Here is an 18676-nt window from a genome sequence, read left to right on the forward strand (position 1 = left end):
TCTCAGCAATGTCTCAGACTATAGGATATGCCAAGATACCAAAGACTTATTCAAAAGTGAAAGATCTCCAAAAGAACTCAATAATCGATCCGCATTTGTTTAGCTCTCTTATTGCTCTCACTGGAAGTCAACTATTAACCCATCAGGATCTATTTTTATCTATATTTTTTTCAGAGAAACATATGAGACAAAGTTGACTCAAAACATAACAAAAAAGGATTTAACCTGTTAAATATGATATTATGCAATTACATTTAAATTGAATAAATTGTAAGTTTAGTTGGAATTTATTTTATTTTAAATAATTACTTTATATATTATTTATTTATTTTTATTTATTAATGTATTTATTTTAATTTTATGAATTAAACAGTTCATCATACATCAACAATAGTAAAAAAAAAGAAAAAAGAAAAAAAAGAAGGAAATAACCCGTTAATATGATATTATGCAATAATATAAGACATTTAAATTTAGTAATTAGTAAGTTTAGTTGGAATTAATTGTATTTTAATTAATTAATTTATATATTATGTATTTATTTATATATTTTTATTTATTAATATATTTATTTTAATTTGATGAATGAGTTCATCATACTTCAACAATAGTATAAAAAAAAAAAAAAAAAAGGAAATAATCCCTTAAATATAATATTATGCAATAATTTACTCTGGTACAAAACATCTTTTCATAAGATTAATGTATTTTGTACATTTTCCCTGACAAATAAACTAATTAAATAATTACATTTAAGATATTTCTCCTTATTTAGAACCTTTTTGGCATAAAGTGTTTTTTAAAATGGAGTCAAGAACCCTAGAGTTCTATATAGAAGAAACCCACTGAACCTTTTATCTTACAGTGGATGTTTCCACTTAATTTACATTTCATTTAGACAATGATGTCATCCTCTCCTGTTTTGGTGTTTATTTAATTTGATGAGATCATCATCCTCTCCTCACTGATAAACAGAATGCAGATCCTGTCAGTCAAAGCCCTGTAAACATTAACAATCCAATTGAATCATAGGCTCATTATCTGGAGTTTATCTGGAGTTTCAACTTTGTCCTAGAACAGAGAACACATCCAGGAACACAACTGTGAGAGGACAGATCCACACGGACATACTGTATTGTTCTCTCTGGATATTAATCATCAGTTTTCTTGTACATGGATTCTAGTGCCTGGAACATGGCACTTCTCTCAGACAAGGTGAAGTATTGCATTCTCATTGCTTTTACTGTGATTTTCATTGTTTGGAATGGGGTCATTATCAGGTAACGGTGCCATTTTTATGCTTTGATTTAAAAAATAATAATAATTTGAAAAGGTTAATGCCGAACCGGCCCACCTCAGGCCCAGTACAGGGCTGTAAACGCCACACTGGCCACCATAACTGGGTGCGTCCTCCAAAATATGGTATGCCTAAAATGTATATATGTGTGACCCTGGATAACAAAACCAGTCATAAGTCGCACGGGTATATTATAATTTTTTATTTTATGCCAAAAATCATTAGGATATTAAATAAAGATCGTGATCCATGAAGCTATTTGGTAAATTTCCTACCGTAAATATATGTAAAAAATATTTTTGTGAGTGAATGCAGCACAATCGTGAACATAAATGCACAACTTTAAAGGAGATTTTCTCAATGTTACGATTTTTTTGCGCCCTCAGATTCCAGATTTTCAATAGTTGTATATTGTCCTATCCGAACAAACCATACATCAATGGAAGGCTTATTTATTCAGATTTCATGTGATGTATAAATCTCAATTTTAAAAAAATTACCCAAAAGACTGGTTTTGTGGTCCAGGGTCACATTCATATTTAGAAAAATAAACAAGTATATATACCAACAGTATCAGAAATATATACACACATACCGATCAAAAGTTTGGAATAATTGTGATTTTTTGAAAGAAGTCTTTTATGCTCACCTTATGCTCTTATGCTGTAAAAAAAAAAAAAAAAAATACAGTAAAAAAGTGTAATGTATTCCTGTGATCAAAGCTGAGTTTTCAGCATCTTTACTCCAGTCTTCAGTGTCACATGATCCTTCAGAAATTATTCTAAAATGCTTTTTAAAAGAGACTTTTTAAAAAAAAAATCAAAAAATGATTCCAAACTTTTGACCGGTACTGTATAAATAGTATACAGTAGGATATATGATATACAGTATATGAATGGGGACATGCAAAATGTTTGATGATCCAATGTAAAACATTTCAAATCGTTGTTCTCCTTTTCAAAAAATGTTTTACAACACAAACAGAGCCATGGCACTGCTTTTTGAGAATAACCCATGTGGTTGAGCTTGATGATCTGAAGATTAATAACCCAGAGAAAAATGATTGTTTTGGAAGAATTTGATTAAAAAGATGTTTGAGACATTATTGAGATCTCATGAAACTCTAGTTGAGATATGTGTGAGATTACGGGTCTCTTTCGCTCAGGAGAAACATTCAGGAGCAAATTTGCTCTCCATTTATATCTCATCAATCGAGAACAAAATAGCATCCTGGTATTTTGAGGTTTTATTGAACCAGTGTATTTGCTGTGCTTGAAAGCGTGTGGAAATGACAATAATACAAACCCCGAGGATAATTATCTTTTCCTAATTAGTCTAGTAACTCATCGGCATGCACGTAAACAAGAATAAACCCAAGGCTCCTCTCAGAGTTGTTCCATTAACACAAGACGAGGCAGAGAAAGTTCAACAGATACTCAATTACACTAAAATGTCGTAATTACTCTCACACACTCATCCCTGAGAGATGTTTGTTCTGTCCGTGTTACTTTGCCGTCTGTAATCTTGATTTAGTACAGCCATCAGTTTATATACAACCTCCCAAATGAAACTGGAAGTTAAAGTTAGCTCTTTTGCATGTTGAACTTTCTTTTGTTTGATGACAAAATGCAAATCAACCCATCTAGCTTTGAGTCTCACTTCACAAACATCCTTGAAACTGCTCTTTAGAGGTTGATTCAAGTATTGTGTGTGACTCTTCTGTGCTATTAGCACAAGCCATACAAAACTTTGCTCAGATGAGATAAGCTTATCTTCACTGCTAAACCGCATGACCAGGAGCGATCCTGTCAATGAAACACAAATAAACTGAAGGTTGAGAGAACATGCCCGTCTGGGATGAAAACTAATCTGAGGTTTAAAGATCCCAAGGGTTTGGTATTCGTTGGAGAAATTGATCTGTTTTGGTAGTAGAACAGATCAGACCGAGAGAAATAGCGGCAGAGAGAGAGAGAGAGCAGCTTGATATTTGTTTGCATTTTGCGATACGGCGCAGTTTCTTGGGAATAAATGGAGAAGGAGGAAGCGAAAGGAAAGTGACTATCAAGAGAGAAGAAAAAACAACGCCAGGCAGCGCTATTTAGAGAAACTGCTTGTCAATAAACTGACAGCAGTGACCAAAAAAAGCAACATTTAGCGCCAGATCGCCTTTTATTTAACACAAACAAACTAAATTAATACTCTGCTCAACTAGAGTTGTTTATTTGTTATAGATATATCTGACTGTACCACGAAATGTTTCAAAAAGTCACTTTTTTCAATGACGTACGACTGACATACGACTCGCATGACAGAATGTACGATCTGTCCGCTCACGCGGCAGGTGCAAATGCACGTATCAGATTCATATCAGATTTATTTCCACATTTGAATGACGCCAGAAACCTCAAGTATGACTGAGCTTACGACTTTTACAGGTTTGTGGGTTTGTAAGTCTTGCACCCAGCCGCAGCAGACTTGTTCATAGGCTTCTAATGACTGAAAGCTTCTGAACTCTTGCATCTTGTAGCCACTGAGACCATAAACCAGGTAACGTTAATTGACTATGTCTGGGTGTGTGAAAGGTGCTAGTGCTTCTGGGTCTTTCGTCCATCCTGTAGCTGGCAGGTCGTACGGGTCCATGCTGTTGATGTCAAGCAGTTTCTCTAAATAGCGCTGCCTGGCGTTGTTTTTTCTTCTCTCTTGATAGAGTCACTTTCCTTTCGCTTCCTCCTTCTCCATTTATTCCCAAGAAACTGCAGCATATCGCAAAATGCAAACAAATATCAAGCTGCTCTCTCTCTCTCTCTCTGCCGCTATTTCTCTCGGTCTCACTGTTGAAGAAACCATGGCAAATGGCAACGGATAACGTATCCTGCAAAGATGGCGGCACCTTCCCAAAATGCAACGCGGAGTGAAACGCGTGACATCACATTCACATTCTCTAGTTTACATGTTTACATTTCTGACTTTATTTCTCAGAATTGCGAGATATAAAGTCAGAATTGCGTGAAATAAAGTCGCAATTGTGTGTTATAAAGTCAGAATTCTGCCTTTTTTTATCGCAATTGCGACTTTATATCACGCAGTCCTGACTTTATAAAACAATATCGAGTTTATATCACGCAATTCTGACATATTTTCTCAGAATTGTGAGATATAAACTCACTATTGCGAGTTATAAAGTCCAATTATAAGGGAAAAATACTGCCTTTTTTTTTTTACCTCAGAATAGTTTATATCTCACAATTCTGACTTTATAACACGCAATTGCGACTTTATATCATGCAATTCTGACTTTATATATCCCAATTGCGTATTGTAAAGTCATAACTGCGAGATGCATGCAATTCTGAGGGGGAAAAAAGTCAGAATTTCAAGTATATTTCTTGCAATTGCGAGTTTATATCTCATAATTCTGACTTTTATAACACACAATTGCGACTTTATATCACGCAATTCTGACTTTATAACCTGCAATTGCGACTTTATATCACGCAATTCTGAGATAAAAGGTCAGAATTCTGAGAGAGAAAACGTCGCAATTGCCTTTTTTATTTTTCATTCTGTGGCGGAAACAAGCTTCCATAGTTTTCAGTCTGACTTTTTCATACCAAATGAAACCTTTCCTTTTGGAAACCCGTCAATAAGCCACAGCCGTCCATGCAAGGACAAAGGAAGGTTGAATTGCTCGTTTATAAGTATTTCTACTTTGGTAAATTTTTCTAAAATTGAAAGTGTTTTTATTTTGGGAAACTTACGTTTACTTCACTACATTCCATAAAAACATGTCATTCCCATGTCAAAAATATGTTTAAAAACAGCCAATGATCAGGGCTGATTATATGTGTGAAGAAAATCTCTCGTGTTGAATTTAGGACAAGTTACCGCGACACATTAACAGTTAAAAAATAGCGATGTCCGATTCATTATTTAATTAACCTGTTTAATTGGTTCAAAAATTATACATCAAATATGCACCAATTTTTCTTATTAGATTCATTGATCAGTACTTTTTATTTTTAATACATAATAAATAGGCCTACATTTAAAAATCAAGCACTTTTGTACATTTAAGTAAAACTTAAAATAAGTAGGCTACTTATACTTTTGCCGGAGTAATATTTGAATAGAGTATCTGTACTTTTACTCAAGTACTTGATTCGTGACGACTTCACTATCCAGCTAGATGCAACCTCAATCACCCCATCAAGGTCGGTCAGAAATCTTGGAGTAACATTTAATGAGCATCTGACCTTCACAGACCACATCACAAAGACAGCTCGATCATGCAGGTTTGCACTGCACAACATCAGGAAGATCAGGCCTTTCCTAACTGAGCATGCAACACAACTTCTCGCCCAGGCCTTGGTTCATTTAAAAGACAACTGAAAATCTCTTCCGTGACACTTGACATAAAAACAAAAAATGTTTTCCTTTAATCCTCCCTTGTTTGGCTTATGCTACTCTGAGCAATGCCTGAACTTTGTATTTTGAGCACTTCTTGCGTTATTTTTGCCTCTTCCCGATGACTCGCTTGCTGTAGTCCTCAGCTTTGGATAAAAGCGTCTGCTAAATGACTAAATGTAAATGTGACATTCGTCCACCACTGTCTTTTATAGCTCAGGAAACGTCTCACTTGTTTTAAGCATCAACTTTGTCTCGGGTGGTTGTTTGTTTGTTTTTTAAGCAAAGTGTCCAAGTGTCTACTGGAACGCTAGATGAGAGATTTGTTTCATGAGAAAAATCAGAGACTAAAGTCTTTGTGCCAGATTTACTAAACAGGGTAAATTAGTATAAAAAGAGTGCAATTCTATAAAAGCGGCGGTGGGAGTGTAAAGTTCTGCGTTTGATCTACTGACGACACACACATGAAAGAACACGGATGCAGCCGGATCATTTCCGTAATGACCAGCACAATCTCCCAAGAGCAGCGCAAATTAGCATCTGGTTTAAGACATGCTTTATTTGGGTGGTAAATAAGGGCACAAACACCAGTCAAATGACGAGTGCAAAACTTAGTAAATAAAAACTAACCCTGTCAACGCCTTTTCGGCGCATATTTTTCACTGTGTGTATTTAGTAAATTTCTTTTTTTAACACCGAAAGAGGGTTTGTAAATCAGGCCCCTTATTTGATCAGTTTTTATTTGTGTCTGGAAGAAACAATTGAGATACTGAAGAGAGACAAATAATATAGATAACACATTGCTTAAATTGTTTGGTCTTGGCAACATTTGATTTCATATTTCAACGTTTTGACTGCAGTTCTTGATATCATCTGTGCACACTTTGAAACATTGCATTGTTGAGATAAATATTAGGCTACTGCTGCATGTTTTTCAGAGGATAAATCTGAGCGGCAGGAGATTTACAGTAAGCAAAGGTCTCGATTTTATCTCCAACAAATCTAATTGGTGTCTGCAAAAAGCAATGGAGATCAAATGAATAGATCTCATTAATGATTTTCCTTCCCGAAGGCATTCATAAATTCATTGAGGACTTTGGTCTACCGAGATAGAAAGAGTACATTTTAGAAGTTTGGTGACTAAATCCCCTTAGCAAAGATACATATTTGAGTTTTTCTAGTAGAAAAACATCTAAACACTGAAATCAAGAGACATTTACTTAAGAATCAAAATGTTTTCTGAAAAATCAAAAAAAAAAAAAGTTTTTTCTTTAAATTAAGTTTTTCTTGTTTTAAGCATAAACTCATTTAATTGATATACATTTTAAGACTCAATATCTTAAGTAATTTCCCTTCTCAAGTAAATGTATCATATTCAAGAATGTTTAGATATTTGTACGGGAAAACAAGACAGAAATACACAGGAAGAATTTCTTTTTTTTTAACAACCTAATTTAATTCTGCACAGATAGCTAATCAACTAAACAATCTTAAACAGAAAACCAATAAAAGAGTGACTCAAAGCCAATCTTTTCTGTCTCGTGTGTGATTCTGAATCAGACTAACTTCTCAAGGATCGAGTTTACTTTCTCTGGCAGAGCTAGGGAATCCAAACTCTTGGTTGTTAAGAGCATGATATTATTTTTCTTTTGTATTTCTCTCCTTTCTGAGTTAGACTTGTCAGATGTAAAGCACGATCTAGGTCACAGTTTTTGTGTCCTCGTGCTCATTATATCAGGTGCATGGCCTTGTCACATGAATTCATTCATTTTGTCAACTTTTCCTGACACATTTGATGATATCCTGTTGCTTTATGCTGTAACCAGGCTTGAAGAGAGATGTTTCTGTCGGCTGTGTCACAAATAGCCAGCTGTGCTTCAAATGTCATCTTCTTTACACTAACTACAGGTGTTCTCTGCGCTACAGCACTAACAACGACACTGAAGACTTTCAAATGAATACTTAATACTGCCCGACGGACATGGTTAAACTTTAATGGTCGAGCAGCTTCCTGCCTCACTCTTTAATACATTGTGGAGGGAAGTTTTACATTCAGGACCCCAGACATGCGGAAGTAATGAAGACACTTTCTGAAGAAAATCTGAGTGGTCACCACTATGTTGTAAGGTGGTTTAGAAGAATGCTTACTAACACAAAAAAAAACATGGACAAATCCAGTAATCTCACATGTCTTTCTCAACAAAGTCTCAAACTGTGCTCAGATTTGCTATGGTCTATGGATTTATCCGGATAGGCTACATTTGACGGTAACTCTACGCTTTGCCGTTCCCCAAAAAATATAGTGTTTTTGTCCTATCACACCCATGGTTGAAGAATAAAAAATGTGGTGTTTTTGTCCTATCACACCCATGGTTGAAGAATAAAAAATGTGGTGTTTTTGTCCTATCACACCCATGGTTGAAGAATAAAAAATGTGGTGTTTTTGTCCTATCACACCCATGGTTGAAGAATAAAAAATGTGGTGTTTTTGCTTTTTTTTTCAATTTATGAAGGTGCTGTAAATTAACCCCTTAAGCGGCACCCCCCTTTTTTTAAATAGACATGAAAATGCACATTCCGAACTTACATGGTTGTAATTCGAGAATGCTTTGGAATATAGATGTAAGATTGGTCTTGTTTTAAAGAAAACATTTGGCAGATTTTTGTAGAAGTGAAATAAATTAAGGAAGTTAAAATATAAGCTTTCAGTGAGATTTAGTTTGGGCGCAGTACCACACTTCTCCACTAGTTGACATTACTACCCATATAAGGGCGCCTCCATTTCCAAATGTTGTTTGAGTCTGAACCATTATTTTTACAATTTTCATACAATTTATGAAGTAGACATCCTATTCAGAAGTATAGGTTGATTTGGCAAAAGTTTGGCAGATTTTAAAATGAATTAAATCTCTAAGAAACACAAAAATAACACGTATGTGCATTATAGCTCGCTGCAACATCACAAATGGAGAATTTATTCTTTTTTCTTTTTTTCTTTATATTTAAAACATTTTCAGACCTTTTTTTCTTTAAGAATTGAATAGATGCTATCTTTTGAACTCTTGGCATGAAAACAAACTGAGGTTTCTACCATTCTTTCATGATTTTTCATGTTCATCACTATTTCAGAATAAAGGTCTGAACACGCCTTAGGAGTATGACAATATTCTTGTTGCAAATTGATAAAGTACGGCTCTTCTGTAATTTTTTTGAAAATCATGTAAACTAGAGATTTAAAGCTTTCAAATGATATATAGTTTGTCAAGATTAGTTTAGGTTTAGTATAGGATATTACTGTTTTAAATATGTAATGGCGGTATAAAGGGGTTAAATCACTCAATATTTTGTTATTATTGTACAATATATAATATTTTTATATGCAATTTACCATTAATACAGACGCTGCTGTGCATCTGGCATGTGACCTCAACTCAGGGTTCAGAAAAAAATCATGAGTTTCCTACTCGTAATTACGACTTTGTAGTGACGTCCAACTAGTAAACATGATCTTTCCGACATGACTTGAACGCACTAAAAGACAGAACGCCATTGCTTTTGTGAACGGCACATATATGTGTATTAAATGCTTAAAACTTAAAAAGCTGTATTTGTTCACCTGGTTCAGATGTTTGATTAGCCTGATCAGCTGATAAGAGCCTAAAACCCCTTCAAAACCAGCAAACCAGATTAGCATGGCCAGCTAAAACAAGCAAAGCACATTTATTAGATGCTGTTTTTAGGATATTTCACCTTGTTTAGATGGTCAGCTAGCTTTTCTCTAAACCTGACCAGCTGATATCTGCCCAAAACTCATCAAAAACCAGAAAACCAGATCAGCTTGTCCAGATAAAATGCTATTGGTGGATCTCACGTGAGTGACAGTTTGCTCCGCCCTTAACACGCCATCAGAGAAGAGAAGTTGCTGCAAGAGGGAGGGGAAGATTCATGGTGATTTTATTGTGTGAAAGCACCTTAGGAATTGACTTACATTTGTTTTTCTCCCACATTTCCTCCATCTCTTCATCTTTTCCTCTATGTCTCAGGGTTATTCCGGGATTGAACTCCTAGACCTGCTCCTCGAGCCCCATAAGATCTCTCTGGAGAGCAATGGTGACCTCCCTGCGTGGTCAATCACAGATCAAAGCGTGAGTGACATGTTTATCTGATCAATCACAAGACAACCGTCCTACTGAGAGCACACTGAGAACATTTTATTTTTTAGTTATTATAATAAATGAGGCACCCTGAAAGTCTTCTTGTAAACACGGTGACAGCACATGACATGTCAGCCCCAGATTTATCTGATATGAAACTGTGTTATTCTAAAACCTTTTGGGAACTGTTGAGAAGATTTCTTGTGCTCACCAAGGCTGCATTTATTTGATCAAAAATACAGAAAAAACTGTTATATTGTGAAATATTATTACAATGTGAAAATAACTGTTTTCTATCGTGATATATTTTAAAATGTAATTTATTCCTGTGATCAAAGCTGAATTTTCAGCATCATTACTCCAGTCTTCAGTGTCACATGATCCTTCAGAAATCATTCGGATATGATGATTTGATGTGTATCTATTTAGGAAAGTATTTGCACGCTTTAATTTCCCTTGACACGTGCTGCTACAGTACATGAGGGAAATTGATGGATGTCATGGCTGGTTGGATTAATTTGTTAAAGATGCCATTAGTAGGCCTACATACTAACAAGGGTGCAAAGCAATACTGGAGACATGAAGAAAACGTGCTACTGTTGAGCAATGAACAATTCAAGACAAACTAGGACTTATTAACTCATCGAAAATGTAATATTTGTGAGCTTATTTAGCAAGATGACAAAATGTACCTACTTTAAAATAACCACATTTTTGTTGGACAGAAATTGTGATTACAATATTTGCATCAAAATATATATTAAAATTGTATATATATTTATATATTTTATAAAGGGAAATATTTTTCTTATTTGGTGTGTTATATATTTTGTATAAATATAGATGTATTTTTGTACAATTGTATTCTCTTACACTTAAAAAAATAAAGGTCCTTCATTGATGGTTCCATAAAGAAACATTTACATCCATTCCACAAATGGGTCTTTATAGAGGGAAAAAATGTATTTAGATTTTTTTTTTAATGTTCTTGCATTATTTTTGCCTCTTCACGATGACTCGCTTTCTGTAGTCCTCAGTTGTAAGTCGCTTTGGATAAAAGCATCTGCTAAATGACTAAATGTAAAGGCTAAATCGCTAGTTAATACCACTAACAAGGCTCAAAATAGCCTCACACTAACACGGTAGCATAATGAGGGTCCCTGCATGCAAACCGAAGCATTGAGAACTTTGTAAATGTACAGACAGTTTAATAAGAAGATATCTTTATAAAGAGAGTACATTACGCGTATACAGGCAGGAGCCATCTTGGAAAACAGTCACGACTAGTCGAGCCACGAACACCGTGCTATGTTAGATTTCACAAACTTAATTCCTATCGACCAGCTCACTTGGCACGGCGTTCATGGCTCGACAGGTCGAGACTGTTTTCCAAAGACGGCTCCTGCCTGTACGCGACGTGTACTGTCTTTATAAAGTATCTTATTATTAAACTGTCTGTACACTTGCAAAGTTCTCTATGCTTCGGTTTGCATGTAGGGACCCTCATTATGCTACCGTGTTAGTGTGAGGCTATTTTGAGTCTGGTTAGTGGTATTAACTAGCGATTTACTTTTGCCTATTCTATGCCCCATATACTAGCATTATAATCAGTTTTTAGAGATAAAACTCTTTACATTCGATTATCATGAAAAAACATCCCAGAGAACGATCGAGTCGGCAACCATGTGTTATTAACCCCTAGGTTCATTGTCCTTTAAGATCTGTTCACTTTGAGGTTCTTTGGGGAACCAAATATGGTTCTTCTATAGCAGGGATAGGCAACTCCGGTCCTGGAGGGCCACTGTCCTGCAGAGTTTACCTTCAGCCCTGATAACAACTCACCTGCCTGTATCTAGCAATCTGAAAACATTGATTGCCTTGTTCAGGTGTGTTTAATCAGGGTTGGAGCTAAACTCTGCAGGACAGTGGCCCTCCAGGACCGGAGTTGCCTATCCCTGTTCTATAGCATCGCTATGAAAACCCACTTTATTTTTTTGTAGGAGAAATCCAGCATGTTAAAGTAAATGTAACCTGAGATGATGTACTTTAGAGACACACATGACCCGTCTGCAATGTGTGTGTATCATGGTTGTGCATGTGTGTTTCTGCTGTATTTATTCTCTGTGATTTGTGTCTGTCAGTGTCACGATGAAGGTGTTGTGGATAACTTCCTGGACTCCCTGCTGTCGGAGCCCTGCTCTCCTCTCTGGGTCCCTTCACCCTGTGACAGTGGAATCAGTGACGACACCCCGTCAGACCACCTGGACAGCCCCCCACCACCACCCCCCACCAGCCCGCTCTTCGACTCCATCTTCCTCCCTCAGCATCCTCATCTTCTTCCTCAGCCGGCCGCTCACGCCGCAAACACAGAGCCGGATATCTCCATTGATCTGGGTGAGATTTCACTCTTCAAACAGCAGACTTGTTGATTATTTTACAGTCAAAACAACATCAACAGTCATTGTCAATACAAATTTAAAGAGTACGGTTAGGGTAAATTATCCGTTTATTACTGTAAAGCCGCTTTGAAACAATCTACATTGTTAAAAGCGCTATATAAATGAAGATGACTTGACTACACAATAAAGTAGAGATGCACAGATGTATCAGCTAGTAATCGGTAACGGCCGATAAAAGCAATTATTTTCATTATCGGTCATTGGCTGATTGTTTAAAATCATGGTCGATTATTTCCTGTCAATCAAAAGGGGGCGGAAAAACCACATGTTCTGCAAATCTCGTGTTGAATTTAAGACAAGTTAACGCGACAATAACGCATTCACAGTTAAAAAATAGCAACGTTAAAGCAGGCTCTATTTGACCCTATATGAATTGCCTGTAGATCAAGCCAGGGTTGCCAAATCCACAGTTTTTCCCTACACTAAACATTATTTGTAGCACGCCTCCCATCCAATAATTGCAAAGAGCTTTGTGCTTTGTAAACAAGTCTCAGCTTTGAAATTATGTCCATTTTATAATTTTATGCATGAATGTCAGAAGGTAGCCTATGTTAAAAGATACAGTACAACGAACTGAAATTAATCATGTCTCATACTCGTTTAATCAGTGTTTTTTCAACCATGGAAAGACGTCAATAATTTAATGTTACATTTAACTCAGGAAAGTTATGTTCACACTTCAGTTCACAGGTCGTTAGTTAGCTATTAAAAACACTAGACAGGAGCTTATTTACTGGTAATTAATTATATAAATAAAGTATTAATGAAATCTACTGTGCAGCCGAGTTGCATAGGCTACAAACATTTCAGTTTTTATTTGAGATCAAGAAATCAACTCAACTCTGTAAGAAAACATACATTTTTGTTTTTGTTAACACAATCACAGGGTTTTTATTGTTCATATATTCTCTGAGTAGGCCATATTGATGCTCATTCGCTGTAATAGGATACAGCAGCAGGACAGGCAAACAATTGTTGATCAATTTGATTAGCCAGGGATGTATGTATATCTTGATTAGCTGATATTGACCTACTACAAATGTTTGAGTGGGAAATTGCAGGCTATCGCATTTCCATTTATTGTTTCAAATTACAAAAACCTGTAAGGCTTGCAAAACCATCAGAACACACAACAAACTTTCAAAGCTTTCTGAGTTCAAAGCCTGAGTCACTGTAGTGAAGAATCAACCCTTAATATACATTTTACTTACTGCTGCTAAATGTGTTTTTCAAATGTCTTACTGTACTACAATCACATTACAAACTAGAATAACCACTTACAACACCCTATCAAACACACTGGGCGGGGTGTGTTTCCCGTACAACTACGTAACTCGCTGCTTCACTGCCATAGTACGATGCATCGTTGGAGAAATCAAGCTAGTCACGAATGTTTCCCGAAACCAAGTTGTCGCAAAGTGGTCGTTCAACCACCTTCGTTTATGACGATACGCACGTGGTGGAGTAATAACTTATTTTTAATGAAACTGTTTGAGATGAGAACTGAGAACACCTTAGCATCAGCACAGTAATCCCCTAGACATCATCTGGAAATGTGATAAACACTCAGAATACCTCAACAACTGCATAGCAACACCCAGCAACCACTTAGAAATGTGGGTAAAGACCAATTGGAACCCATTAGTGCCAACAACCATCAGAACACATTGGCAACTGCACAGCAATGGCCTAGCAACCACCTACAAATGTGATAAACACCTACTGTAGAACACCGTAGCAACTGTATAGCAACAACCTAGCAACCTCCTAGAAATGTGATACACACAGAACACTTTAGCAACTGCATAGCAATGCCCTAGCAACCACCTAGAAATCTGATAAACACTTAGAACACTTTAGAAACTGCATAGCAACAGCCTAGCAACCTCCTAGAAATGCGATGAACACTCAGAACACTTTAGCAACTGCACAGCAATGCCCTAGCAACCACCTAGAAATGTGGGCAATGACCCATTGGATCCCATTAGTGCCAACAACCATCAGAACACATTGGCAACTGCACAGCAATGGCCTAGCAACCACCTACAAATGTGATAAACACTTAGAACACCATAGCAACTGTATAGCAACAACCTAGCAACCTCCTAGAAATGTGATAAACACAAAACACTTTCGCAACTGCATAGCAATGCCTTAGCAACCACCTAGAAATCTGACAAACACTTAGAACACTGTAGCAACTGCATAGCAACCACCTAGAAATGCGATAAACACTCAGAACACTTTAGCAACTGCATAGCACTGCCCTAGCAACCACCTAGAAATGTGGGTAATGACCCATTGGAACCCATTAGTGCCAACAACCATCAGAACACATTGGCAACTGCACAGCAATGGCCTAGCAACCACTTAGAAAAATGTGATAAACACGCAGAACACTTTAGCAAAAGCCTCGCAACCACCTAGTGGTAAACTCTCAGAAGAACCTAACTATTTGCTAACATCCTAAAAAACACCAAAACTCTATACCATGTAGCAATGTAATAACAGAAACTTTTTGTTTTTGTTTCTGTTAACAGACAACAGATCTTTTTGTCTGTTGGTCTTCAGACAGTGTGAAGGAAACGTATTCTGTGATGTAAAATGCTTGTGTGTGTGTGTGTGTGTGTGTGTGTGTGTGTGTGTGTGTGTGCAGCAGATTGGGAGGCCTGTCTGTTCACTGACGGTCTGACAGACTCTCAGTGCACGAGAACTCAACCAACCCCCGTTTACCAGCTCACTGTAAAAGACCTGCTGCTCTCCAACATCGGAGAACCAGTGAGTACTGACAGAACATGACACCATGTTGTGTATGTGACTAAACAGTCCTGCTGTGACATTTAATGTGAAACATACAGCTGAGTGTGACATCCAGGGATGCTATTGGCAACCAGGAGAGGAGAGAGACAGGGAGCAGTGGAGAAAACAGGAGATGTCGAGGGAAGAAATAAATGACAGAGAAAGAGAGAAATGCACAATAGCTCTAAAACCAAGTTACTTTGACAATGGTTTAAGGCTTGTAAGAAAACTAATTTTGATTTTGGCTAAAATTGAAGGTAGCTTATTGCATGCATTGGTCACTAAGATATGCAAGCTTGTTTCCGCCACTGAATAAAACAATTTAAAAGACAATTGCGACATTTTCCTCACAATTCAGACTTGTTTCTCTCAATTGCAAGTTTATATCTCGCAATCCTGACCTTTTTTTCCCCTCACAATTGCCGGATACAAACTCGCAATTCTGACTTTTTTTTCTTGCAATGCAAAATTCTGACTTCTTTTCTCGCAATTGCAAGTTATAAAGTCCAATTCTGAGGTAAAAAAAAAAATTGCGCAAAAAAAAAAACTCGCAATTGCAGTAGCGGAAACAAGCTTCCATACTAAGTCGTCAATCCCAGAGTGACAAAAAAAAGTTTCATGAATTCTTTTTTTATCAACAATGTGAGTAAGTTTATAAAAAAACCAATATTTTGAACAAAAAGCTGAGAAAAATCATTTCCCCCGTCCAAAAGACTAAAATGTTTGTTTCTGCTAATTCTTCGCCTGTGTTTTGATCCAGAGTCTGTACTCTTTCAGAAGATGCGTTATAGCACCCCCTATTGTAAAACAGCGAAAACACGGAAAGCCAGAAAAATCCTTCAATAGGCCAATTGTAATTGCCAAAGAAATATGTATTATTCTAAATTCCCATTACGTACACACAGTTATATAGGCTACGTATGCATTCACACATGTATATATATATATATATATATATATATATAAATTTATGTATGCATGTATGTATGTATACACACACCGGAAAAAGTTTACCCAGCGTGGGCCAATCCGGAAGCCAAAAATGTGTGAAATTGGCCTTTGGCGGGGAAGCGTTGTCTCATAAATGACGGAAAATTCTGTAAATGGCAGGGAAAGAGTTAAGAGTGCATTATCTAACAATGCCCCCTTAGAAAGCAGAGGCCTGTGTAGACAGTAAACAGCGTAATAATGTGCTTTGAACAGATAAAAGCATGTTGAGGGGCAATGTGTTCAATCAAACATAGCGTAAACAGCTCGTCCTGTAGCATACAGGTAATGGCTTTGACCTGTAAACATCACTGGGCAACATAAAGCACAAGAGAGAGCTGTTAGTGCTTTTCACAGTGCTTTAATACCTCCACAGATGCTGTTTTAGTGTTTGGGTTGATGCATGATGCATTTATGCATTGTGATGAATGCTGGATTAAATCAAACAGATGAACAAATGTATGTGCAGCACTTCTGTTGTCATGATGCATTGCATTGATACTTGAGACTGAGAAGGCGTGAACAGGGTTATTTTTGCAGCTGACCTTATTTATGGGAGGAGAGTATTTAAATTAATTATGCAAGTTGATTTACTAAGGTTTGCGCTTGTCAATTTACTTGTATTTGCACCATGATTTACCGCCCCCCAAAAAAAAGCACGTCTGCTCGGTTGTTTCAACCCAATTTGGGGTAAAATATGGACAAACCCAAACGTTGGGTTAAAAATGTAATGTAAAAATTTAACCCAACGGCTGGGTTTGTCCATATTTGACCCCAAATTGGGTTGAAACAACCCAGCATTTTTGTAGTGTAATGATTTGCTCTGCTCTTGGTAGATTGTGTTAGCCTGGGAAAACCCTGATGAACTTCCGGCAAATTTGAGATTTGCTCTGCAAGTCCATTCAATTTTTCCAAATCGAGGCACCAATCACAAACGTTGAGGCGGGTTTTACACGATGACGATCGCTCTGATTGGTTCTAGGTCTATCCAATTGCGCCCAGAGGCATTTGAGCGACGCCCGTTGGTGACGCCCCTTTGGAAATGGGCTGTGAATGAACCTTCCCCAGACCCACTCTCAGTCACAACTGAGAAGGGTCTGGTGTCAACCAGGCTAAGATTGTGTTGGTCATTATGGAAATGATCCGGGTCTTTAATTTGTGTCGACTGTAGATCACGTGCAGAACTTCCCACTCCCATCGGTGCTTTTTTGGAATTGCGCTCTCAAGCTAATTTGCCCTGTTTAGTAAATCCAGCACTAAAGTGTCTTTAATCATAATCAAAATATATGCAGTTCCTAAAGTTTTTGAACAAGAGCATGAAATGAAATGTGTGTTTCTGTGTCTAGACAAAACCCTCCGACCAGCAATCCCAGCAAGAACTGATGCTCAATGAAGATGAGAAGAAACTTTTAGCCAAGGAAGGAGTCAATCTTCCCAGCCAACTGCCTCTAAACAAGGTGCATTGAACACACACATGTTCCTGAATAAGCCAAGGTCACATGGCCACATGTAATAATCTATCCATGTCCTGCACGTGTCATTGCTCCATGTCTCTACATTGCTGGAAGCCAGATCAGACATCAGCAGGGAGGAAAGAGGCTTTTATAGAGGCTGAGATGAAGGAAGTCAGTGATGAAAGGCAAAGGCAGCTCTCGTCGTAATAACACATTCAGCCGCAGAGGTTTTTCCCTCTGTGTATACGATAATGATAATGACATGATTAAGCTGATTTGATTCAACTCACATGTCGACCTTCTACTAAAATCTGTATCAAAATAAACGTTTGAAATGTAGACACTTGTGCCATCTCAATTCAAGATGAATTCCTCTTAACCTTTTGTCTGGCTTGTTCTCTCGTGTTTTTATTAGTACGAAGAAAAGATTCTGAAGAAGATTCGAAGGAAAATCCGAAACAAGCAGTCGGCACAGGAGAGCCGCAAGAAAAAGAAAGAATATATAGATGGACTGGAGGGCAGGTAAACACAAACAGACACACACACACACACACACACACACACACACACACACACACACACACACACACACACACACACACACACACACACACACACACAGACACAGACACAGACACACACACACACACACACACACACACACACACACACACACACACACACACACACACACACACACACACACACACACACACACACACACACACACACACACACACACACACACACACACACACACACACACGTTGGGTTTTCATGTTTGGGGACTTTCCATAGGCATAATATGATGACTTATGATGACATTTATACTGTATAAACTGTATATTCTATCCCCTAACTTTCTGCATTTTTACATAAAAAACACACATTAATTTATAAGTGGTTTTCCCCAAGGAGACCAAAAAATGTCCATTTACATAACATAGGAAATACCTGAAAAAACACACACACACACACACACACACAATTTCAGCTTACAATTTTTTTTTTAGCTCGCGTATGTAGAATGAGAAAGCAGAATTGGATACACTACAGTTCAAAAGTTTGGGGTCAATGTTTTGTTTTATATTCAGAAAAGACATACTAAATTAAAGTGACAGC

At 37.1% G+C, this 18676-nt stretch overlaps 1 protein-coding gene across 1 annotated transcript in view; it reads left to right on the top strand.

Annotated features, from left to right (window-relative positions):
• The first annotated feature begins 1103 nt into the window (after positions 1-1103).
• The window catches only part of creb3l3b (cAMP responsive element binding protein 3-like 3b), a 31671-nt gene continuing 14098 nt past the window's right edge, over positions 1104-18676 (top strand). Inside the window, exons 1-6 of the mRNA XM_079612811.1 lie at positions 1104-1215; positions 9745-9846; positions 11997-12249; positions 14971-15092; positions 17447-17557; positions 17970-18076. Of these exons, the coding sequence (XP_079468937.1) occupies positions 1174-1215; positions 9745-9846; positions 11997-12249; positions 14971-15092; positions 17447-17557; positions 17970-18076 (737 nt within the window). The 5' untranslated portion in view covers positions 1104-1173. The remainder of the gene's footprint in view (positions 1216-9744; positions 9847-11996; positions 12250-14970; positions 15093-17446; positions 17558-17969; positions 18077-18676) is intronic.

Source organism: Phoxinus phoxinus, assembly GCF_949152265.1.
Source record: "Phoxinus phoxinus genome assembly, chromosome: 5".
Taxonomy (NCBI): domain Eukaryota; kingdom Metazoa; phylum Chordata; class Actinopteri; order Cypriniformes; family Leuciscidae; genus Phoxinus; species Phoxinus phoxinus.